Source organism: Neodiprion fabricii, chromosome 6 (assembly GCF_021155785.1).
Source record: "Neodiprion fabricii isolate iyNeoFabr1 chromosome 6, iyNeoFabr1.1, whole genome shotgun sequence".
NCBI lineage: Eukaryota > Metazoa > Arthropoda > Insecta > Hymenoptera > Diprionidae > Neodiprion > Neodiprion fabricii.
The window spans coordinates 27,727,107-27,751,424 of record NC_060244.1 but is presented as its reverse complement, the minus strand read 5'-3'; the positions used below and the strand labels follow the sequence as shown (position 1 = coordinate 27,751,424).

General features: G+C 48.8%; 1 protein-coding gene across 7 annotated transcripts in view; it reads right to left on the bottom strand.

Annotated features, from left to right (window-relative positions):
* Nucleotides 1–15,355: 15,355 nt before the first annotated feature.
* LOC124184694 overlaps nucleotides 15,356–24,318 on the bottom strand; it is a 41,609-nt gene continuing 32,646 nt past the window's right edge. For all 7 annotated transcript variants that reach the window (XM_046574695.1, XM_046574696.1, XM_046574691.1 and 4 more), the window contains 4 exons: nucleotides 23,113–23,345; nucleotides 19,520–19,660; nucleotides 19,277–19,414; nucleotides 15,356–19,144 (listed from right to left, as the gene is read on the bottom strand). In XM_046574695.1, the coding sequence (XP_046430651.1) occupies nucleotides 18,935–19,144; nucleotides 19,277–19,414; nucleotides 19,520–19,660; nucleotides 23,113–23,289 (666 nt within the window). In that variant the 5' untranslated portion in view covers nucleotides 23,290–23,345 and the 3' untranslated portion in view covers nucleotides 15,356–18,934. The remainder of the gene's footprint in view (nucleotides 19,145–19,276; nucleotides 19,415–19,519; nucleotides 19,661–23,112; nucleotides 23,346–24,318) is intronic.

Sequence of the window (24,318 nt, the reverse complement as noted above, 5' to 3'; positions counted from 1 at the left end):
TTAGTAATCCTTCGTGAACTTGGCAAAATCCCCGAAGATTACCGATTTAATTTCACTCTAGAACAGCTTGCTAGACTGCCGCTCCAGGCGTTCATACGCGGAGACGCGAATCCTGACGTCCGACCTGGGTGGCCGTCTGCGATCTCCAAAATCGCCCTTGGTCTCGGCCAACGTCATCACGCGTTCATCCCGAATCGAGATGTGAAATCCATTGTTACTATACTCGTCATTCTTGCACCAGCTTTGAATTGGTTCCCAAGTGTTTTTACTTTGGTTTCACTGCCTGCAAGATTTCACCTCAAATTTCTAATTACTCGACATCTCCTTAGACGCGATCCTGCACGGTCAATTTCATCTGAAAATCCGTCCACTTCTCGTCTTCGAACGTGGACAAGGTTCCTTTGTGAAAAAACTTGGGTTACTCGAGTCTTCTATCGAATTCCACTCCATCGACACGTGGGTACATAGACGAGCGGGGAATAAAGGCAAGTTGTAAGAGGCACGAAAACATTCCACAAATCGTAAAATGTGAAATATGTGTATATATCATAGGGCCAAGAGGCAAAATAATAATTTCGTCGCCGGGTGGCCGCGGCGTTTGCGGCCGGGGAACGGAGACGAGATCTCGACTCTGAAACGGGGACAATGAGACCACCTTCGCTCGTCATGGCTGCGAGAGGGCCAGAAGAAGATCACCTACTAATATTTTTATTGCCCGTAAACTCGCGCTGCAAAGACACGACGGACCCCACGTCGGACCCTGCCGCGGGAGAATGAACGTGCAAGTTGGCTATGTATCTTCACTCGGTGACTAAACACCCGCGCCTTTCGCTGTAATACTGCGACGCGGTACGAGCTGACAATAACACGTAGAGCAGCGTTGTTGGTATCCAAATACTTTGTCATTATTTCCCATGAACAAATTAGGAATTGCCGAAACCAGCGCCGAAAATTCAATAACGCCAATGAATATCCGCATTCCGCTTACCTGAAACTCGAAGAGTTTATTATAATATTCCGAAATCGACGCCGATCACTCAGAAATTGAGGTTTCAAGTTGGAAAATAGAGAATAGTGGAGACTAGACAATAATTAATGGTCAGTTAGCAATGGATACCGATAACATTAGCACGTAAAATCTATGAAAATTGCCGCGGTGCAATAATCCGAGATGCGCTTTGTGCGCGTGAGCTGGATCGAAGAGCCGGCTGCAAAAACGATGCGTGTAAAAAGAAGAAGAAAAAAAACGTTGAAACGAGAAGAGAAGGAAGACCGATTTTATATTCGGACAATCCCGTTGGTTCGCTAAGCAATTCGGTACGTAAAATATCGCGTCGGGTTGACAGTAAGGACACGGGCGTATATCCAGCCAATTTATTACATTATCGCGAATCTAATTTATATGCGGTTCTTAGTGATCTACAGCCGCACTGAATCCCTTGCTTGCTGCCGCTGCTCCCGGGACTATGTTGCCGATCTTAACTACCTGCTGAAGAAGCTGACTAGTCGAGCACCGAGGTAATTCCGCTTGAAATATTAGTATCCGATCGATGACGATCCTTCGATGTATGGGAAATTTTCAACACAAGATTTCTCGACGTTTAACGCTCAAGAATATCCCTGCTTTACCGGTCAGTTGGCTCATCCTGGATACTTTAGTTGGCTCGCCTTACACCGTGGGGACTCTTTCCTACCACTCACAATCTTCGCGGTTGACCAAGTAGAAATTTGAATTTTTAATCAACGAATTTCGGAAATAAATAACGGTCGACGAAGGTACGGTTTTTAAAACCTTATGGTCAAGTTAGATAGTAATGTTTGAAAACTTTGCTTGTTTTTTCAGATAGATTTTGAACGTAATTCAATAGCAACCCAACGAATTAGGGAAGAAAACAATCACCATGTAACAGTTAAAATCTGTCAATATATTGGTAAGAGCTTGTCGATTCGATGTTTAAGTATTATTTCAAACTTATTTAGTGCGCCGGGAATTTTACGATGTTTACCTTTACCGATTAAACTTTTTCTTTCGTTCTTGGGGGAGTTTTAATTCTTGTTACACGTACCTTGCAAACAAATGTGAGTACCCGATATGAAAGTGCATCGAGAGGCTTAAATATTTTACAGTAGTAATTTTCGCAAGAAAATAAATTTCTTAAAAATAATATATTCCAGGAGCGTCACCTTTTTAGCAGAACCGGAATCACGTTTTCTGGAGGATGAACGCCGGCCAATGAGCAACGGAACACGCATGAACATGAGGCATGTTGCGGTCTGTTAGGAGCAGAGAAAAGGGAAATGAGGGCCGAACGTCGAACCAACCACTTGTTGCCTCGCTGGGTTCACGCTCCCGACAATATCACACGGAGATTAGAATCTGAACGCAAACGCGGTGGTCGGGATGTGGCAAGAATTTTTTTCAGCTCCCATGCAGGTAGCCGTTCCTCATCCATTGTGACAGGTAAACGACCCTACACTGGGTCGATGGAATTGGACGAAAATCTCCAATATTTATGCGTGTGTTATGTAGATTATGAAAAAGACGACGAGAAAAATAAATCACATCCCCATCTGAAGTCCATCATTCATTTCAGTGTCCTCCACTTTTCGTAATCTCTCTCTTTCTCTCTCGCTCCACGACGTAAGGGATCAAATTAGGTCTTGAAATTATTTCCATCCCCCTTCTCGTCCAACTGGAATGTTGTCGAACCGCAGTTTAACGTATGGCACCGGGTACAAGGTCGATTTCTTATTCGGCACATTCAACTTTTCACAAACGACCATTTGCCCAAATTCCTCGAGGGGTGTAGTAAATTTGTCGAGTGATCGCGGTGGACAGCATGGGAAAGTATGCGTTATCTAAATTCCTCCAAGCTCGCCCCGGGCTAGTTTTAACCAGAGAGTAGCTGGCAGGGGTCTTGTGTGTGCCTCGAATCTTAAAAGCACCCTAACTTCGGCTATCGTCCTGAAACCATCTCTGCGCTGGTGCTTTGTTTTACGCACAATTACTTGATGAGTCATTTTCGTAATTGGGGCATATCTTATCGAAATTTATCGCCGCTTCATGTTCCACGTCAAGAAATCTGCGCGGCAGAATGTAAACTAAAATTTAGTCATCGTCCGAGCTGAGAGTGGTTATATTTTCGAAGGATTCTCAAGCTAGTTCCACCGCAACAGATTTGGTGGGCACTTTCAAGTAGCTGCAAAAAATGTTGAAATACCGTTTTTCAATCCGCAACGACTTCATCCAGAAGCCCGCGCTTTCAGAAGCCATTAATCGCGGATTTCAGTACTAATAGACAGTTGAAGGAGGCGGCAAATACCTTGGTTTTCGCGTTGATAGCTTTCACGATGAGAGCCTCGAGCCGCGGTGTGGAGCCATTGAGTGGCCCGGGGCATCAGGTTTTAAAGATTCGAAGTGGAGCCTGCATATTCATGCGCAGACGTCATTCTTTCGCGTGGTGCATTAGGAGATACATATCTCCGGGAGCGTATGCGGCGCACAATTTTTGACGAAACGACTCGGCCAAACGGCGTCGGGTGGAACGCGCGAACATGAGTCGAAGATCCGGAGCAGGAAAGGATCGCCGCTGAATGGGACTTGGAAGGATAGTATTGGATTGAGACGTCTCGAGCGGTGGCGGCGGTAAGCCTACAACTCCTCCTGAGATAACGCCAGGCACTCTTCCAATTTCCACCGCCGCTTCGCCGGCACAGCTAGGGCCGGACTAGGTGCGGTTAGACTAGGTTAGGTATGTTAACAAGTTGGGCGATACAGGAGATAAGAATCCTTTGTGGTCTCGAGAGTAACGCGACACCAGATTCTGACCCAGACCGCAACCCGCCTCCGCCGTCCAGCGTCCCGCGTCCTCTTGGCTTCGGAGCACGGACCCTGGTAGCTGAATGGATGCCGACGCGCGATTATTGAATTATCTCGTCACGGCAGTGAGGGTGCTTGCGATTTTCTACGCCGAGACGGGAGCTTTCCTTTTGCTACCTGAAGAGCTTTTCGAGTAAGGAGCTGAGAAGCGAGGAAAATTGAGGGCGCGTAAGGGGAGCTTGATTTGTGAGGAGATCGTGGTTTTGCAGTTGAACGACGTCTTGGTCAAACCACCAAGTGGCAGTTTCAGGCTGCAGGGCGTTACCATTCTTGACAATGTTGTCAAACACTCGACTATGGGGTGAATATACGAGAGCTGGAGTTTCACGTCTTCTTTTCCTCCTCCGTTCAGTTTCTTCTGCTTCTCTATTGCTCTCAGGTCTGCATTGGTTTCCTACTCATGAATCTCGTGGTGAATTGAGAATGATCGAACGATCCTATCGGCTTCCCTATCCTCTTTGTACCGTATCGAAATAATATCACTTGGCCTTTCATTCATCCTACGCAACACTCATATTTTAAATTTCTGCCAAACAGCAAGTGAGCCGATCGTATTACGAAAAGTAAAAAATCGAAACCGCGATTCAGATCGACCCGTGATACAATGGAATTAATATCGATTTACGACAGCTGCGGCATTTTTTCGATGTCGAGCCGACGTGAAAAATTGTTACCTTATGGTTGTAGAGATAAGTCGTACGGTTCGTTTCTTCGTACAATCTTCCGTTATGTTTCAATTTTCGCTCTCTCCGAAAACGAATAACGTACGGTAGGAGAAACGAACCAGCAGTCGCATCACTGACAAGGTTCATCAGAGAATCTACGGCACCTTATACCCATGTAACCGCGGCGAAGTTAAGACAACGGTTTTACGACCTTCTGCACGGGGAAAACGAGAGTGCGAGAAGTTATTATAACGCGAGTCTTTTGACAAAAGGTCGGGTGTTACCGGCGGTGGGAAATATTGTCACCTCGCAGGCTGATTCCTATATTAGACCAAGGCAGGCCCCCCGCGGCGCGGAGTCGACCCAACTATCCGTGTCCCTCGGTTGTCTTGGTCCTTGGAAGGCACAGGAGGGAAGACGAAGTGGCGGCCCTAAGCGCGGCTGTGGGCGACGGAAAGCGCCTCGTCCCAGAAGGGCCTGCCCAAAGACGGAGGCCTGCTTAGCAGGGCCACCTTTGAGCTTTGAGAAGCCGCCGGCGCGTCCGCTGCTCGGCTGACAACATCGTGATTTTACCGATTTTTGGAGAATCAGATACGATGGACGCCTCCTCGTTCAAAGTGCCGGCTTTTAGGGGTGGAGGGACATCGGGGTAGGACGCTTTGTTGAAGTAAACATATTTGTGTGACCTCCGCTCGCTCTCTCTCTCTCTTTCTCTCGGCCCTTACACTCTCGGCCTCTTCTCTCTTCTCTCTCCTCGGAGCCAAACTTGCAGCGCCGGGCCGAGCGGGGTGGGAAAGCGGTAGAAAGGTGGTAGCATCGGCACCCCGGCATAGCAGCACGTCCTCGATCCCTCTGCCCTTCCCCCCTCGCTCACCCCAGTTTTAACTTCAAATGGGATTGAGATGAGAGCCTTGATAACGCCGAGTTCCAGGGTGTCACCCTTCCCCGGTATTTTTCTCCTTCAGGCATTCGGTCCCGGTCCTCCTTCCCGCCGCGAGCGAATAGCCGGTGATACCCGGATCCGTGAATCGGTTGCGGATCAGGTTCTAATAGTGGGCCCTCAAAATCCTGATATCGATTTTTGGTGTCTTCGTCCAAGCCGCGAGGAATTACACGCCGATGTATCGGGATACGAAAGTATTACTGAGCCAGTTATCGTCGCGGGATGAAATTGAGAGTTGAATTATTACGAAGGCCACCTAGATGCGGCGGCTGTGTGGCCCGATGGGCCCGACGGCCCTCCTCTTCTCCTTCGGGTCCTTCTCATTCCTCCCGGCGGCGTGGGCCCGTGGGCACGAAGAATAGAGGAGGACGAAGTGGAGGAAGAAAGAGAAGAAGTTTTGTTTGTTTGCACGACGGTGTGCATCCGTGTCCGATCGTGTTACACGAGGTTTCGGTATGTGTCCCCCGCGGGCCCAACAACTCAATAGCGAGCGCGCGGCGCGCCGGGCCCCGAAACGCGGCCGAAGGAATCGCTCGATAGGAGCTGCTAGGCTCGTCGGCTACCCAGGTAGGCAGGCAGGCACGGACGAGCGAACGAGCCCCTTTGCGTTGTCCACATTCTCACGCTAATTGGGCGGCGGGGCCTCCCTGTAATTTCATTAAGGGGCCTCGTGCCTGACGTGGGTTTAGGCTCCTTCGGAGGACTTCCTCGCTCTCCTCGGCTCCTCCGGCACCTTCGCCGGCCCAAATATTTGCCGGAGGTGATTTCACGGCTTCGCCCCTTCGCCGGCGATGCCGACGCCGAGATGACCTCAGCGCCGAACCGCGTACCGAGATTCACAGGACCCGCCGGGGTCTCGGTACGCCCCTGCATTGCCGGGGAACACCCGTTCACGATCGCCGTGTGGGGTCGCGGTCGGACTCGGTCCCAAACGCGATCAATGCCTCGGAGCTTTCGGCGGCTCTAGGATCTGCGAGGCAGACTCGACAATAGCTCGGCTTGAGAGGAAGTGCACTTGAGTGATCCGCAGATTCTTGCGGGCCCGGTGTCGATGGCACCTCGTCCGCGCCGGTGTCGGCTCGTGACTTTGAGACCGGCACGCAACAATGGACGATCCTCTCGCCGAGAGAAGCACCTCGGAAGGATCCTCGGCTGTCCTAACTAGATGCGATTTTGATGAACCGACTCCGCCCACGGCGTTCCCGGGCTACCCACGGGAAGCGGGACCACCGGACGGACCGGACAGGTAGGTCACGAAGCCTTCGACTATTCCCAGAGGGCGAGGTGAAACGCTTGTGTATCGGCACCCGGGCACAAAGCGGGGCTTAGCGCGGAATTGTGCTCGGCTGAAGGCTCCCTTAGAGAGCGTGAAATATGACTTCCTATTGGCAAGGAGTCGCAATCTCCGCTAAATCCCGTGCCTCTCTCGCCTCGCGGATTCCACGCGGTCTGAACAATGTACAAGCCGACGGTCACCGTGCATACAATTACTATTAGCCCGACTCGGAGGTTTTTGCTACGTTGTACACCAAGGCTTGAGAGAACCGACGTGCGACTCGGACGTGCCCACGCATTCGATCTGCTTGCTAACAGCGAGTCGACCGAAACGAACCCTTCCATTCGACAAACGCTCGCAGCTCGGTGTTCCCGATGCCGAATGTCCTTTTTGGCCCTCGGCAGGCAAACCTTGGACGTGTTGCTGGCGGCGTATCCGCGAAAGACGAGAAAGATTCACTTGCGGGTAGCAAGGTTCACGGTCCTCGAGAGCTGCGTTCCGTCTCTCCGACAGTCGGCGCGGATGGTTTCGGATGCACACCGTCGGTTGATGAGCCATGAAATCGCAATTTGTCTGCCGATTACGCGCGGAGATCGGCAATGTTTAAAAAGCGTGAAACGGGAGGGCGGGCCGTGACGCCGACTGTGGGACAGGCACTCCGAGTGTTTGTTTAGTGTGGTCGTGCAGGCGTCGTCTAACTTGAATTCGAGAGAGACCTTTCCTCGTCGCGCGGGGACCGTGGTAGCTTTCGACGACAAGCTCTAATTAGGGGGACAACCGTGCCAAACGTTTCGACTCCCGGCGCAGGAGTCTTTGGCTGCTAGTTGTTTGCTCTGTCATTCACCCGGGCACCAAGGATTATCACACGGATTACGTTACACGGTGGGAATCAATGGGCAGGCAGTCGGCTGGTCCAAGGGATCATCCTTTTTTACGTCGGAAAAATTCTTCTCTCGGAATACTTTCGCATCGTGCTCAATGGGTTGCAATTCTTTCCGATAGAGCTGCTCAAAGATAGTCTGTTGCAAAAAAAAAGAAAACATACAATTCTCTAAGCTGGAAGGAGAATTTGAATAGGGACCATGGAAACCATGTCGTAGGTCTGCTCCTTCAATCGCCGGATAATAAACTCTGGGGATAAGATTGGTTCCTCGTAAAAGCACGTATGAAATTCAGTAAACGATGATCAGGTGACAGTGTGAAAAATTACTCAAAGTAAAACACTATTGCGTAGGAAGATATGTGGAACAATTATAACGTTCCCGAACAGAAATCATTTGTTCTATTTTGTCAGGAGAATTTCGAGGGTATAATCGGAGTGAAACTAAATACAAACTAATGCCAGATCAGAGGATAAGGAGAAGAAGGTGGCGGAGTGACAGGAGAATAAAGAGAGGAAAAGAAAGTGAAAAAGAGCGACAGAGAGACAAGGATAAAGAGAGAGAAGATGAAGGTTTGAGAAAGCAGCGAGTAGGACAGTTCAAAAGAGATGCGCCAGTTTTGGTGGCTTTCGTATTTGAAGATAAATGATGAAGAGTGAAGGAGGGGGAGGGAGGGTGGAATGGAATGGCGGGATCACGGGAGGAGGTTGTCGGGGCGTTGTACGGTGCTCGGCTCTAAATCATAGGCCAAACAAGCCTATTGTCGTCCACTTAGCGTGTGAAAGAATGTTGGCAAATCTTAAGGAGGGGCTGCGTGGCGGAGAATGAGGACCCGACAATCGGCGGCGAAGATGGCAGGAGGAGGCGAAGGGGAGGCGGGCGAAGGGCAGCAGCAGCCTACGTACCTTATATACCCGGGGAATATAGGTGAGAATAGTCGAATGGCCCTCGGCATTGTGTCCGTCCGTGTAAGGGCGACGTGTGTTCACGTGCAGGCTGCAGAGCTGAATGCGAGGACGCGTAGTGGCGCCTGAGCGTCGGGCCCAAGAATCGTCGACGATTCCGGGCCCGCCGCAGGTCCCAACCCGAAGAGCGAAAACCCCGAGGGTGCCATACGAGACCTGCGCATAGCCGCGCCGAGCCAACCGGCGCGAAAGGACTAAGAACCGCTTTTGCAGGGTTAGGAATTCACTTCTATTCTAGTATCCCCTCAAAGGCGGCGAAAACTGTTAGTTAAGGGCATTGTGAGGTATTTGTGAATGAAGCGGGTGAAGTGGCCCCGAGCTACGGGAGAGGATGGGACCCTCCGACGGCCCTCCCGGGGGCTTCACTCTCCCTGGAACCGCGTTTCCATTCAGGACCTCCGACGTGCACGAGCTACTAGCCACTGGCGTCGGCACCTTTCCGTTGTCTTTCGCCTTTTCTACACCTTCGAAGACAGGGACGACACTCGCTCCAGAAATTGGCACTATCTAAACAATCAACGAGTTGAGTTCATTTGCAAGTGGCAAGCGCCGTTCACCCCACTTCCGAGCACTGACCATGTTTTTTTTACACCGTTACCTTTTCCACGCAAGACAAGTGATACAGAAACCTTCTGGCACATGGTTCTTTCGATGGTGTCGAGTTCAATGCGAGGATTGCTTTTCTGGTAAAAGAACAAAGTGTTTCCATCACGACGCATGATCTACATCCTAATTAAGACGGCTGTTCCTTGCGGAGGCGAAGTTGATGTTCTACGTGAAAGGAGTGAGAATATTTGATAATTCGTTTTTACACCCTGACGAACACGGAGTGACCGAGATCTCGCCCGGAGGAGTTGGAAGGTCAATTCCATCGGTAACTGTGAGATCGGGAGGTGATATACAATCAGACACCCCGGTTGGGTCGGTGATGTATTTGACGTGGGTGTCGGAAAAATTAAAGCAATCCTTTTACCGTATCGCCGGTGGTCCGGAGGGTTCGGGGACCGTCTCCTCCGGCGTTTCGGGGTCCGCGTTGTGAGGACGAGGCTCAACGGTAACCGGAGCTGGCGGGATACAAATACTCGCGCATTAATAGAGAACCGCTAAAACTAAGAGGAACGAAGTATAAAGGGAGAGAGGGAGAACAGAGAGGCATCGGTATTGGGCTGGACGAACCGACGAACGGTCGGACAGCCGACGGACCCGCCGAGGTCCTCCAAAGAAATACGATTCCGCATTGCGGGGACACCGGGCGGAGAGGGGCAGAGAGAAATATAGCGGGAGCAGGGAGGTGGGGGGAGGGGGAGGGTTGGGACCCCCCACGGCCACGGGCGAAACTCGCACTTTCCCACGTGCGGGCGATCCTCTTTCATCCAGCCGCCAAGACGGTCTCACCTCGAGTCCGCGTACCCTCCACCTTGCCTCACCTCATCTTCTCCTCTTCTTCCCAAACCCTGGCGGACTTCGCATTTCGATCCTTAGCTTGTCTCTGGACCAAAGTCCCAGAGTTCCAGAATCCCGAACCTTGGCCCGCCGTGCAAGCCGATCATCCCGTCCCGGGCATTGCTCAAATTCGCAGTCAGAGTACATACCTGATCCGTCAAAGCGTGGAAGCTTGATATTTCCTTAAGAAAATCCAGATTCGGTATAAAAATCACAATTGGACGATATTGTTCGGTGCTGATTTCTCACCTGGTTTATATGTTGGAGAGTTTCTTCGGGTCTTGATGAATAGCTTCACAGGTAGATATGGTTTATTCTTTTCAAGTTGACATTTACGGCCACTTTACGCGGACACGAATCTTTTTTGCCGATGACTCATTTCGAAACTAGCTGCAAATACGTCACGGAATCAGGTTGACGTTTCGGCTTCTCACACGCTTCAGTCATCGTGTATATCGTTGTCTCGAGATAATCTCCGCGGAGCAGCAAACTGAAATAAAGGAAATAAATGGATGAAATTTACGGTCCTTGATCAACTTTGTCATCGGTAATGGCTCAGCAGCTAATAAGTGAAACAAATTTTTTTCCACGATTATACACCTATAACTGCATAAATTAAGCATCATCTACCACAATACGACGTTAAAAAAATGCGACACGTTGTCCATCGGCATAATAAAGCTATCGTCGCATCAGATTTTAATACCCAAAGTCGATTGCTGCGGTCATTCCCCGACGCTAAAGGGCGTGTTCGGTGGTTAGCTTTTCATTCCTTTTTTCTTTACATTATACACGGATTTCACGTCACTGAATAGTGGCTAACCGTGGCTGAGGTCTGCTGTTAACATATTTCGGACAAATATCGGTCCGTTTCAGGCCAGATCTTGCGGGCAGGTTGGATCACGTTCTTTTTGGTCGTTGGGCGCGTGACGACACGACGTGATGTATAAATAGTACACCGTTGCACGTTCCGGCGAGGCGATGGAGGGCGCCTGCAGGAGTCGAACATGGCCCCTGAAAATTCCTGTGCCTAATACGACAAGCTGTTAGGAATTCCCAACGGCCAGGTCGCGCGTGTTGGCTGCAGGCGAACACCTCCGTCGGCCTCGAGATAGAACCGCGTCCTTCCGAGGATCGTTCACTAAATTCGCGGCATGTCTTGTTGCGGTTTGGCACATAGCCTTTAGCCGGCACGGTAAGTTTGACGAGCGTGTCACCACCGGTGAGAAAGGCTTCTCGTTCGACCGTCACTCCGCAACTTTCGCAGGCAACCTACCTACGTGACGCAAGGTGAGACACTCCGTGTGCTTGGAAACAATTGTCGCTGTACCTCGGCTCGCTGCATAGACGATCCCTGAACGAAAACGACCACATTTAACAAGCCAAGTATCACCCGAGTTATGAAGAGCATTTCCGCCGCTGGTCACTCCCAGACTTATTGTTAGTTAGCTCCGGGGCTTTTACCATTCCTTGACTTCGTTTGCGCCAGATTCGTTTGTTCATCGGGCGTATCAGCGAACCGTAAACGTGGTTTGCTCACCGATGGTCGTCGGAGATCATGCAACGCGAGTCGAGGTTTTGAATGTCGCTCTCGTCCGGTGATTTCCAACCATCCCAAACTGCCGGACTCGAAACATAGTTTCGAGGTTCTGTTATTCCCAGTTTACTACAATCCACCGGAACATAAAGAGAATTAGTGCAAAAATAGACACCGTAAAGCGGCAGAGACACAGTACCGGGGTGAGTGGCGGTTTGATTTAGGGTGAGCAGAGTTAGTCAGGTGACTATTACACGCTACCATCCGTATACTTTCAACCCCGTCAGTCGCCGCCGGTTTAGGGTTTTGGCAAACAACTAGCGACCCTCCGCACGGCAGTATAACAGTTTATTATCGCCGGGGCATTGTGGATCGTATAATTTTCAGTTGCTTTCAGGGACGAGGGGTGTGAGGGGAAGGGAGCGCCATGGCGGGGATTAGTTTTACAGCCTTTTGCCAAGTCCTCGCCGTTCACCTGGTCGGCTTGAGTGGGCTCGACATGGATCCATGGGGTAATCGATTTCTGCACCTCGGGCGTCGTTAGTACCTGTTCGATTCCCTGCTCGGAGAATACCGGAGGATCGGCGAAGCTACGCCGAGGAAGAGAATGCACCCGAGAAAAGAGCGGCCCTCTCGACTCCGGCAAGATCATCGTTGGTGGCTTGAGGATAGGCCGGGAGTCCTCGGGGGTTTGTCGAGGCGACCGGGTGACCAGGGTGACCCTGGCAGGCGTCTGGGTCCGGACACTATTACGCGGGTTCCTCTCCTCGGCGTTGGCATTCCAAAAGGAAGACCTTCCACAGCAGCGCGCGGTTGGACAATATGTAAATCAGTGGTTGTCTCTGGTCACGAAGTCGCGACCCCGCCGTCTGGTCACCTCGGTGTCCCGATAGCTCCGAGGCTCGTTCCTCGCCTTCTTCGAGGCCTCCGCCTCCCGGCGACATTATCCATGCATGGGAATTCTTTCGCCGTACGGTCTCGTATCGACGGATGAAGGGACGTGATCGACGCGTCGTTTCCGCCCTCCGCAGCGCTCTTATCGCCGCCTCGCTTAATGGCGCGGTGAAATACCGGAATGAGCCAAACTTGGCCTCCGACTCGAGCGCGTTCCCATGCATTTCGCGACTCGATTTTGTGCCCTGCGACGTCCCGACGAAGCTCCGGCAACCGGTGGTCGAGTCCCTCGGGTCGGCCCGGTTCGGGACTCTATCTTCGGCAATTAGCCACTAAAAGTGTTCACGTGTCCCCCGCTATCTCCTCCCCACCCACGCACAAAGCCATCCTCCTTATCGCGGTACAAAATGCATCTCATTGGCCCGCACCCCGCGCCGCCCTCGGAATCGTATACACGAATTTAAAAACTTAACGAAAAGTTAGGCAGTCTGCGCTCCGGCTTCGAGCCGGCCAAGGATACCCTGCAGGACCCGTCGGCGAGGACTCGATTCACGCGAGCGACGCCACTGTTGCCAACTAGTGAAATTTACATACCAACCTTCTTCCTCCTTTTTCTCTATTTCACTTTTTCGTTTCTCCTCGTTTTTCACCTTTCAACGTCTCCATCTCTCGCGCGCCTCCCGCATCGGACTTCTGGGAAGCGACGCCGTGGTTCCCACGAAAGGTGGTGCTTTTCTCTGAACCTCGGCTCTTCCTGTACAGCTCACGTATACGTATACAAACTTCAGGAGTACCTACTCCGCGATTTCCCAGATCTCTTCGGAGGTTCTAAGCTCCGACAGCTCCCTTTTATGACGACTCAATTGCCTCTCGATCCTCCGTGCCGTGACATCTCAATTATCGCGATCCGCACTTCCTCATCCTTTTCCGTTAGAGATCGACCCGTTCGTTTAGGAATTTTTTTTCGCACAGTGCAATCACGTTTCGGGGTTTATTGCGTGTGCGGTCTGAGCCAAGCCGGTCGGTCGCCGAGCGCCGTTTGTCCGTAGACGCCGCGCGGTGAGGAAAAAAATTGTTAGTGAAAATAAATCCTTGAAACGCCTCGCCAGGTTCGTGTGTTTTTCGGCGGGGGCGACAGAGTGTGTATAGCGGAGGATGAAACCTATTAGCTCAGCGCCGCCCCGCAATCAGGAGCAGTTAGGAGCCTCTTGAAAGACCTTCTCGGCTCGTGTCTTCCATCTCGTTCCTCGACCGGCTCGTTAGTCGTTTATCGCCCCTCTCTCTCCCTCTCCCAATGCTTTGGTATACTATGCAATATTGGTTGTGACACTTTTCTTATGCTCCACCTCTTGTTTTATTGGCGCAATCTATGTTCGGTGTAGTCTTATCATTTACCACTATTTTCTTGGTTGCAGTCTTATTGCTTACTTTTACTTCAGTTACTCATCTCTGTCTTATTTTATTCTATATTTTTACCCTTTTCTTCATTTACATCTTCTCTTTTGATAATCTTGTGTATATTCCAACTGTATACAGTTTGCACAGTTTTCAGGGGATCGCAGTGTCCCAGAAATTGAAACAAGCTCGATTCTCTCTCCCGCTCCCTCTTCTTTTCCTTCCGAGCTACGGTTCATGAGATATTTGTTCGTCGGTTGTCAGGTCGCGACACGCCGCAGGCCTCGGATTGGATTAAGCGACGACGCGTCGCGGCTGCAGCGGAGAAATATACGTGGGTAGAAACCGCAGTAGAAACGCGGCGGATCCCGGTTGCCCTTTTGTTTTCTCCTCGCATTCGGAGCCGCCGAACGGCGGTTACGCAGCTTTTATTGGAAGTTGTTTTTGAGCCATCGGCGGGGGCCGCAGGAATGTTACGGCCGGGAGGAAGGAGGAAAGCCTCCGGCGGAACCCGGGCACCGCGGCTAAACGGTCTTCCTCCACTCCTGCTCGGGGCCCGATGCGGGCGCACTGTCCTAATTACTGGAGGATCTCCTATTTTTCGGGCTGAAAAGGGGCTGAAATATTTCTGCCCGCGGGGCCTGCGGAACTCGCCGCGCGCACGTATCGCAGGTACGTGTACGTGCGATACGTATATAACCTAATACGTGTACAAGGCAAGGCTCTTCTCACTTACATCGCACATTTGCGTCGTCGGCTCGCGGATGATCCGCTAATTTTCACCGACGGCACGGGATGTACGTACACGTATAAAAATCATCGGTGAGACGATTCCACGCCGGGAAATGGTCGGACGGTGCGCAGGGAGACGAGACGAGACGAGTGTGTGAGAGCTGGTGGGATGCAGGAACGTCAAACAAGAGGAGAGGGAGAGGAAGGGGGCGAAGAATCCTCATGAGAAAGTAAGTTGGAGTCAAACGAATGAGCTAAGACAACGAGCTAATAACTAGAATAAACACGGCGGCACGAGACAGAGCTCTTGGTTTTCCAGGCGATGATCGACGTCACACGCTGCACCTTGGCGTAAAAATACTTCCGAGCTTGTGGGCGTCCGCCTGTGTATACCTAGGTACCTGCCAACCTACCAGTTAGGCTCGTTTCCTCTCAAACACCATTCGCCGCAGACGCCGCCAAGAAACACCTCGAAGATAATATGAGAAACCCGCGGCGCGGTGAACCGATCATGGGAAAACCACATATAGAGCCGTGATATTTTCATCGTTCCTCCCACCGATCCGACGTTTTCACACTCCGTCCTTACTCGATTCGCTAAATTTTGAAAAAGAAAAAAAGAAAAAAAGAAAAAAACAGAAAGAATTCCTCCGTCATTGGAACTTCGATCGAACCGAACGATGATAGAGACAGCGATTCGTGGAAATACGGAGACGTAAAGGGTTGAGGTAAAACTAATCACGGTTCGATGTTGAATGGTCTTTGGTTTTATATGATACAACAGATTGGGCGCATTTTTGTTCACCCGAATACATTCACATCCACAATCATTATATGTATATATATTTAACGTTTATGCAATTATGATAATAGTTTCTATATTGTCATAAGGCCTATCTGTCTATGTACAGCGTATTATGTATCGTTATTCGTAGGTATTACTATAGATGTAACGTAATTTCATATTACAGGTGTACGCGTCTGTCGAGTTAGTTGTCTATAATACGTGTGCCAATTTGCGTGTTCAATAAGTGGAACGAGATTGGCTGGGTCTTCAGTTTCAGGATCGGCCTTCGGTGTGAAACATGTTTCGATGAATAAGCGAATAAAAATTACAGATAATGAAAATACTGGCAATTACGTTGAACGGATTCTCAACAAAGAGATCTATCATCGCGAACATCTGATTTCTCTGCCTCTCCTCATTTTCCAAAACTATCACAGGAGATTGGAAAATGTGAAAGGAGGAGCCCAGCTGATCTGTTCCAAATATAATGTCGTAGTGAAGTAGTTGACAATACAATTGTACGATATATATGTGTGTGTATATATATATATAGATATATATGTATATATACATTGTATATATGAAAACAAATGTTCAGTATCGAGCAAGAAATAATTTGCCAAGTTTGGTTTATAATGCGATAATGTAATTTATGTGCTAATTTATATTTGTATACCGATTGAATTTTCTCGTAGGAACATCGTCGTGTGGTTACCTATATTAGTCGCTAAGCAGGTTGTGCTGCTGCGAAATATTACCGAGTATGATAAATGATAATACGCAACATTTTTTGCTTTCAGAAAATATTAACGACTGAAAATTTTCATTCGACGCTATGGGAAAAAAAAAAATTAAAACATTAGTGAAACCGATGTGAGGTTTGTGCGTGACGTGATGGAAAAAGGATGACGATGACGACGTAACATTGTGGTATGAAACAAATAAGAATATCAATTGATAATTTAAATAATATTTCTGTTTAAATGTACACATAGTATAATAATACTTAATATTTCTAATCATGAATATCACAGACGCGATGATAAAAAAAATGTATGCGTATAAATTATGTTAATTGAAATGTGTAACTGATAAAATTATGTTTGAACAAGTATATATATATATATATGTATGTGCGCACAATACAAATACAATACAATACATATAGGAGAACATATAATACGTATAATGTAATTTACCGGCTAGTGTTAGTTTGTGGAATAAATAAATTGTGACGCAAGATTTCTAATATAATGTATATGTAGTGTCGACAAATGTTGGCTATTTGTATATATTATGTATAGAAGCTCGTTTTTTGTGTTCGCTCAAAAAGGGTTTGAGAGAGTTTTTAATATTCTTTAAACTTTCAGATTATAAAGTCGAGTCACGTTTAAAAAAATTCATGCCGTCACGCTGATAAGCGATTTATATCACGCCTTATGAAGTAAATATAATTCTGTGATGATACAGTTATAAAAAGCTTGCGAAATTTTTTTGAAAAATAAGAAGACATAAAACAAAAATCGACGATAGATATCTGGAGTCTGGATCTCTGCACACTTCTCTGTATAGAGTATTTTAAGGAAGTGGGTGAATATAATTTCTATTGTTTGAGAAATTAGATTCGGATGTGAGACTGAAAAGCAGAGGGAAAAATAATTAACCTGCAAATAAAAGTTTGGCAGTTTTATTTTTCTTAATCCAGATATCTACCGGGATCTTATAAGGCAAGATTTGAATGACTCGTGGAAAATAGTTTCATACCAAAATATCATCATCGTCGTCGTCGTTATTATTATTGTTGTTATTATCATTTAAATACAGCTCGAGTGTAAAATATTTACAAATATAAAATAAATAATCTGAATAAATACAATATAATATTACAGTTAATTAATAAATATTCGTTAAGAGTAAAATCAAGAGATTTTCACGTCTTTCGATTTGTTTTTCCTTTTTCTTTTGGCCAGCTCCCGTAAAGCGATATTTTTACAGTCTCGATTTCTTTCTAATCTTTTACAAGTTTTCAACACAAGCCCTGTTCGTTTTCTACGTTCTTTTCTTTTCTTTCCTGTTTCCCTCGTATCTTTTTTGCTTTCGCTCCCAATATTCGCACATTCCTCAAGGCGTTAATTGTGCGGGGTAAAAATCGACGGAAAACAGAGAAACAAAAGAAACGAAAGGAGAAGTAAAAAAATAAGGAATACGGGCATCGAAATACCGTGCAGTTGATCTTTGTTTTTGCTTTGTTTCTTTTATCAGGATTATCTGGCCATAAGTGCATCCCTGAGCACGTTGCGATGCTGAGTACCCGAATTAAAATAAGCATATAGCAGCATGCTTTTCTAATGTAAATGAATCTAGGATAATATTGAGGTAAGCGAATTCCGCCGAAATTGATTGACTTCGGTTTCGCCCTCCACGGTAGAAAAAAAAAAATCATCCATTCTCAAGGTTTCGGATCATTTCGATAAAATGATAGAAATATACTCCGTAACTACTCTAATTATACCAGGTCCACCAACATAAAATGAGACATTTTGATTTAAAAAAAAAGGGAAGATCATACATCCTTCAATCGATATGGGTATAATGACGAGTATAGGGTTTGGTGGCGGGTGTTGGGAATTCAAATCCTCTTCATATCCGTGTCGTCTTCATGCAAACTCAATGCAGTACGAACTACATATGTACGGTATAAATTTTTCTTACAATTATTCAATGATACGCGATTTGTATACGAATGACGAAAGTTGTGTAACGTTTTAGGTTAACTTTTTACTTTAATTTATAGTTTCTGATGTTTTTCTTTTTTTCTTCCTTTCGTTTTCTTCCCTGCCGCAGGAAACGATTTCCGTGTATCGAATACGTATGGTATACACGACTACTTTGTGAATAAAAAGTTTGCAATTTGCATGCATGTATACGTGTGTCGAACAGGTGTAATATTACACGGGATGATACAAATCGCGTGTTAATTTCCAGGGGCGGAAGCTTGCATTCCGCGTATCGTGACGTACTTTGTTTTTCTATTCGATAATGAGAAGATTAGATTAAAAAAAAAAAAAAAGAGAGAAAAAACAAAAACATCAAAATCAAATTCGTCTTTATAATTTTCAGGCTGTGTATGTTTTTCTTTGCATAAATGTCGATGCTTGTCGGTTTGAATAGTTCCGTTTCTGCCAACGGTTCGTAGTAAAAGTGTACAACGTATGAAAAGCTAAAAATTAAAATGAAACGACGATAATACAGAATAAAAATCGACCGATCCAGTTTTTCTCTTTCTGTGGTACACTGAAAGCGTCTTCGCGATACGGATTGATAATGATTTCGGTGTGTATGCATGTATGTGTGAATATATGTACGCGTTTAAAATCTAACTATGAATTAATGTCGGCAGAAAACGCCCTACCGATGTTACTTCGGGCGAGGAGGGTTTCCCGGTAAGGTAGAAACTCGAGTTTCTTCAAGCTCCTACCGAAGTGAGCAAAACGCCACCGAGTCGGCCTGCGTTGATTTTCACCCGATCGCCACCCTCAGGATCGAAGACGGTCACCGAGGTACTCGAACACCTGAATTATGTACTGGAGCCCGTTCATGTAGTCCCGGAATATGACCCAGTCCCGAACGGACCTCGTGCTCTCGTCCTTGTACCCTCGGATATCCGCCCCCATAACGGCGCGGGTAACGTCCGGCCGCGGTTTGACTCCGCGTTCCACGAGCGCTGCTTGCAGCTCGCACAAAACCTGATCAACAGAAACGTGGAAACGGGAGGTTATAGAAGCGCCGATTTTAGGGTTGAAAACGCTTGACCCGTCCCCGAGAGAGAGAGAGAGAGAGAGAGAGAGAGAGAGAGAGAGAGAAGTGCAAACTCTTACCGTGCGAAGCTTGAACTCGGTGTCCGCAAACTGCTTATGAAATTCCGAGTCGTTGTCGTTCTGGTCCCAGACGATCTGCTCCAATCCAACCGCGAATGTTTGCATATACGTGTAAGCGTCGAGCAGCGCTTTGTCGAGCTGAAATCGAACCGCATCGGTGAGTGAAATCGGGGGGAATAGGGGGCGAAAAAATTGAGAAGGGCTGAACGACGGCTTGATCAGAGATCGCGAATGCTAACTCACCTCCAATTTCTCGAGGTCCTCCTTGGCCAGGGGTTCGTTGAGTTCCTTGGGTATATCCTGTTTACTCGGTAGCCAGCTGTAGCGATACATTTTCCAGTCGCTGTGGATCTTTGCGAAGGTGGTACGGAAAGTTTTGTTGAGCTGGAATGAAAGAATGATAGGGGGGGAATTTATAACGAGAATGAAATCGGGGAGAAAATAGTCAGGCGGACAGAATCGGAGGTGAAAAAAGCTCGAGCGTTCGGTCGTTAGGTACCGTAGACTATATCTGCAATAAACTCGCGTGATTCCCTGAGCTGTTGGAATAGAAATCCCTAATGCGTCTGACTGACGGCTGCCCCGCAGCTAAGGAAGGCCTCGCTTAACGATTTCCGAGTAACTTCCCGGTACGAGACTGCAGTCGAACAAACCATCCGAACCAACCGAACTCAGTTTCAGTTTTCCCGGGTGAAAATTTTCTCGTCTAATGTAAACTTCTCGGGTTCCACACACGGCGGTTACTCACCTACCGCACATTCTACGTATATTTTTTCGGTCTCCGTTACGTCAGGCTTCTCCGTTAATTGGTGACTAAACCTTGTTCCCGCCTGACGGTAAGACGAGGGAAAAATTCGCGGAGGATTTTACGTTCCGAAAATCTCGGTCCAAGTTCCTGGAAGGAATCTGGAAATGTTTGTTTATACCGCTCCGCAGCTGATCGTATACAACATACATGTATCCAAACGCACGCTCCGAACGATCAGTCCGAAAATTAATTGATTTTGGCGGTTAGGCGGAACGCGCGCGGTTATTACCGAGGATCGGAAAGGCCCGATGATTTACGGCCGGTGCTAGAAATAATACCTCAATGCGCAAAGCCGATTTGTCCGGACAAAGGGACCTTGCGGAATCGGCGTCGGTTTTGGCGGTAAAACGTATCGGAGACGTCGAGCAGGCCGAGTGACCGCAGCTGGTGTATTTATTGCAGAAACCCGCTGACGCGAAATTATAATCGTAAAACGCGTGCGGCACAAGTCGCGGCCGGAGTCATCGCAGCGCTATGACGCGATCGGAGGAGGCTTATAACGTGTAACTTTATAGGCCGCAACCAAAACACCAAACGGCGGTTCCCAGGGCTCCAAATCGGGTCGGCCGTCTGCCCCTGGGTTACGCAATCGGCAATCGTAACCGTAACCGTCGTCCAAGAGTCGCGGGTGTTGATTGTTGTCATTACGAGTGAGATAAGCCGACATGACGCTGCGCATCGGCAGCCAGCTGGCATCAGGCTGCGGTCGATCGGTCACGGTTCTTGTTTCAAAACGACGAAGGATCGATCGGCTACGAAATTAGATAACTGCGGATGTGCGAAGAAACGACGAAGAAGAAGAATAAAACGAGGGACGAACGAAATGGAAGATGAAATAAAAATAAAAAAATAGATAAATGAATGAAAAAAATCATTCGCGGAGTTCGCCGATTTCTCCTCCCGGCGCGAAAGTAACAGGTTTACCGGTACCTCTGGAACAGGCGACGGAACCGAGGAATATCGACGATGCGTTGGTACGAGACTGCGGTGTATCCGGTCCGCGAGTTAGTATGCAAGTCCGATCGCCGGTGCGCCGGCTCCTTCGACCCGCGCAAGGAGGGGCAGCTTCCGATTCTGATTTATTGGAATTCACCACTTCCGATATTTTACGATTCCCGTGAGTGCCGGGGGACCCATACATCACATCCGCGGCTCCGGGGCGCCTCGACGACGGTTTGGCCCGATTCGAGCGCACCGGTCGATTGAATTCAAACCACGCGTTCGTTCCCAGGTTCAACGTGAGGTGTCGGATCGCGGTGCGGCTCGTCGTGTCGAGGTGGACACCTGTGCCGGACAGGCCCTGCAGCATCCGGGTTACGTCACCCGGACTCGACACGTGAGAGGCGAGGGCCCCCTCCGATGTTTTCGAAGTCAGCGGATAACCCGATATTGTATCTCGGGATCGCGAAAGCTCCGCTTTATCTACACCCCGGTGACGAGGATCGCGACACCCAAGAAGCCGCAGGTGCGGCTGGGTCATATCGCGGGATGCAACCACCTATATCCACCCATCCGTCCATCCGTTGGGCGACATGCCGTCTAGTCTCGGCGTTACGTCATCGCCTTCGCGAAACTCGGCTCCGCGTTCCGTCCGCTCGATCGACGGATCGATCCGACTATTTTCCTTCTCGTATAACCTGCTGTACGTATATATACGAGGCCCGGCAACCTCCTCCTTCGAAATTCACCATTCGTTAACGGTTTCAAAGATTATTGCTCGTTAAAGCGCTGCGATCGCCACACGGGCCACCGCGTCGGTTGTCCGACCGGAAGTGCAGCTATAACCGCCTTCCGCCGGCCCTTCCCGGCCCCGATCTTACTCGACTCCGCCACCCGGTCGCCCTTCGAGATGACGATCCTTTTAATTGGAGAGCCTCTTGTTTTCTCCACGCATCGACCGTCGATTTACCCTCGCGAGACGATGCTCGATAGGTCGAAGGGTGTACCGATATTAAATCACCCGCGAGAGGTTTCGCTTTCGACTTCGGCGCCCGTGGTAAATTTTAGCTCGAAAAAATACTATCGAGGTCGAATTATTACGCGACCTTCTTGAGATTGAGTTTTAGCTTCGCAGGTGAAAATCCATCGTCGGTTCGACCGGCGCGCCGTTGGAAATATCTTGTACCTATCGTATTCGTTTAAGGCGTTCGATCCCGTTCGGAAGCAACGCAAACTTCGATGACTCAATGGAGTTTGCGTGCCGGCTTGTGTGTCTTGCATTCGGGCTGAGTCACATTATGAAATTAGCGACTGTATACGCGTACAACGATTGAACTGTAATAATCTGTCAATAACGAAAAGCTGTGACAGCTGGATGTAAAAGGTACAATACACCCACGCGTGATAACATTGAGTAGCCGAGCGATCGGATCCCGAGTGAATAATTTTATTACGTCTTTTATTCCCGGTACTTTGCTACGTTTTCTATTTTTACCCGCTCGCTTGCGCCAACGGCGTTGATCGTTGGGTTTTCCCGTAGCAGACAGCTCACCTCGACGATGTAATACCTCAGTACACACGTGTCACAACGACGCATGGCCTGTACGCTGTCACGGTATGGGCAATCATCGAATGCCGTTATTTAATCGGGCCAAAGCGGATTCTATTTAATTGTAGGCACCGAGTGACGTGAAACGACCGCGCGAAGCTGTTAGATCGAGACGGGAGAAATCGACGATTACCTACGTAGGTATCTCTGATAGTTGTACAGAACTGCCGAAAGGCGAGAACGGAAGCCGATCGCGTTCTCAGTCTCATCGTCATCGGTGATTTCTTTGAGCCTCGCCTCGTCGACGGCTGCTCGAGTCCTCGATGAGCGTACAAGTCGAGCAGAAATTTCGCGAGCACGAATCTACTTTGTTACATTAGTATAAAAGACGCTGGTAAATGGATGAAAAAAAAGAAAAAAAAAAGAGGGAACAGAAGAAAGCCGGGAACACGAGCGACGATATCAATATACCGAGTTTGATTCTATTTTGACTTTTTCGTAAAATTAATTTTTTCGATTTACTACGCTGAATGTACTCACAAAATCGTCTCTGAATATCTCGGCGTGCATCAGGGCCGTCTTTGCCTGAATGACGACCTGTGATAACAGCTGAGCGTCGTTGAGCTGGGGGACGTCACCGTCGGGGTCACCGTCGGTGAGTGCGAGTCCACAGGGGTTGACCCATTTTCCCTGGAGGATGCGTCTGTCCGTCGTCATCGTCGGAGCACCGTGTATCGACGCGACAAGTAACGTCACCAAGAGGCTACTTAGCCCTGAAAAAGAGTAAGGAAGAAAAAAAGAGAGATTAATACGAGGATCTCGACCATCGAGTGTTGGCATAATAACGGTGGCTTTGCATTATCGATCAGGGAAATTCAAAATTCGATCGATTCCACGCGCCGCAGGTGCAATGCCCTCTCTTGAAGTTCCTCGCGTAAGTTGATCGGGACCGATTATAAATTCATCCCCCCCCCCCTCCCTCCCTAATTGCGAGCATATCCAGCTTCCGGCTCTCTTAATCTTCCTGCACGCGTGGCGAAATTTTCATCAACTGTGCCGCGAACCGCGTCCTGTGATCAAACGGCCATTCAGAGATCGAGTTCCCCTCCGAATTCGTCCCCCAGCCCCCAACCGCCCGAAAGGATCACTCGTTATTTCCTCCGTTACGACCGTTAATAAGGGGTCTGGCCCCAGTCAGGCCCCGGCGACACACCGCGCTGGAGAATTAAACCGCGTTTCGCATTAGAGCGGGCAGGGACCGCGTATCTCTCGGCCAATTTTTGTTCCGTCCTTATCCTCGTTTGTGCTTCTCGTTCGTACCCCCCATCCCTCTGTTTCTCTCTTTCTGTTTTGCGGAATAAGTCGAAAAGGGGTTCGCCAAAGGTCAACGTGTGCAGGGGACCGACACATTGGGCCTTGGTCGCGGAGATCGGAGGCTGCGGTCGCATTTTCTCGGTCCTACCTCAACGCAAGAGTTAAGATCGCCGAGCGTGATCTTAGCCGCTGTTCAGCTCGGCGTTCCACTGAAATTCCTGAGAACCTGAAGCATCGCGGAAAAACACACATCACGCTCCGTATCTATACCCATCCGCAAGTCGCAGGGAACGCGGCTCGCCTCCGCGTTTCTTACGCTCGCGGTTCCCCGCCCTCAGGATCATGCTGTTGCAAAAATGCGGTAATGGTCCGCTGTCCTCGCATTGCTCGCGACAATTATGCCCCATTAGGCCCCCCGGAGGGGCCCGGCAT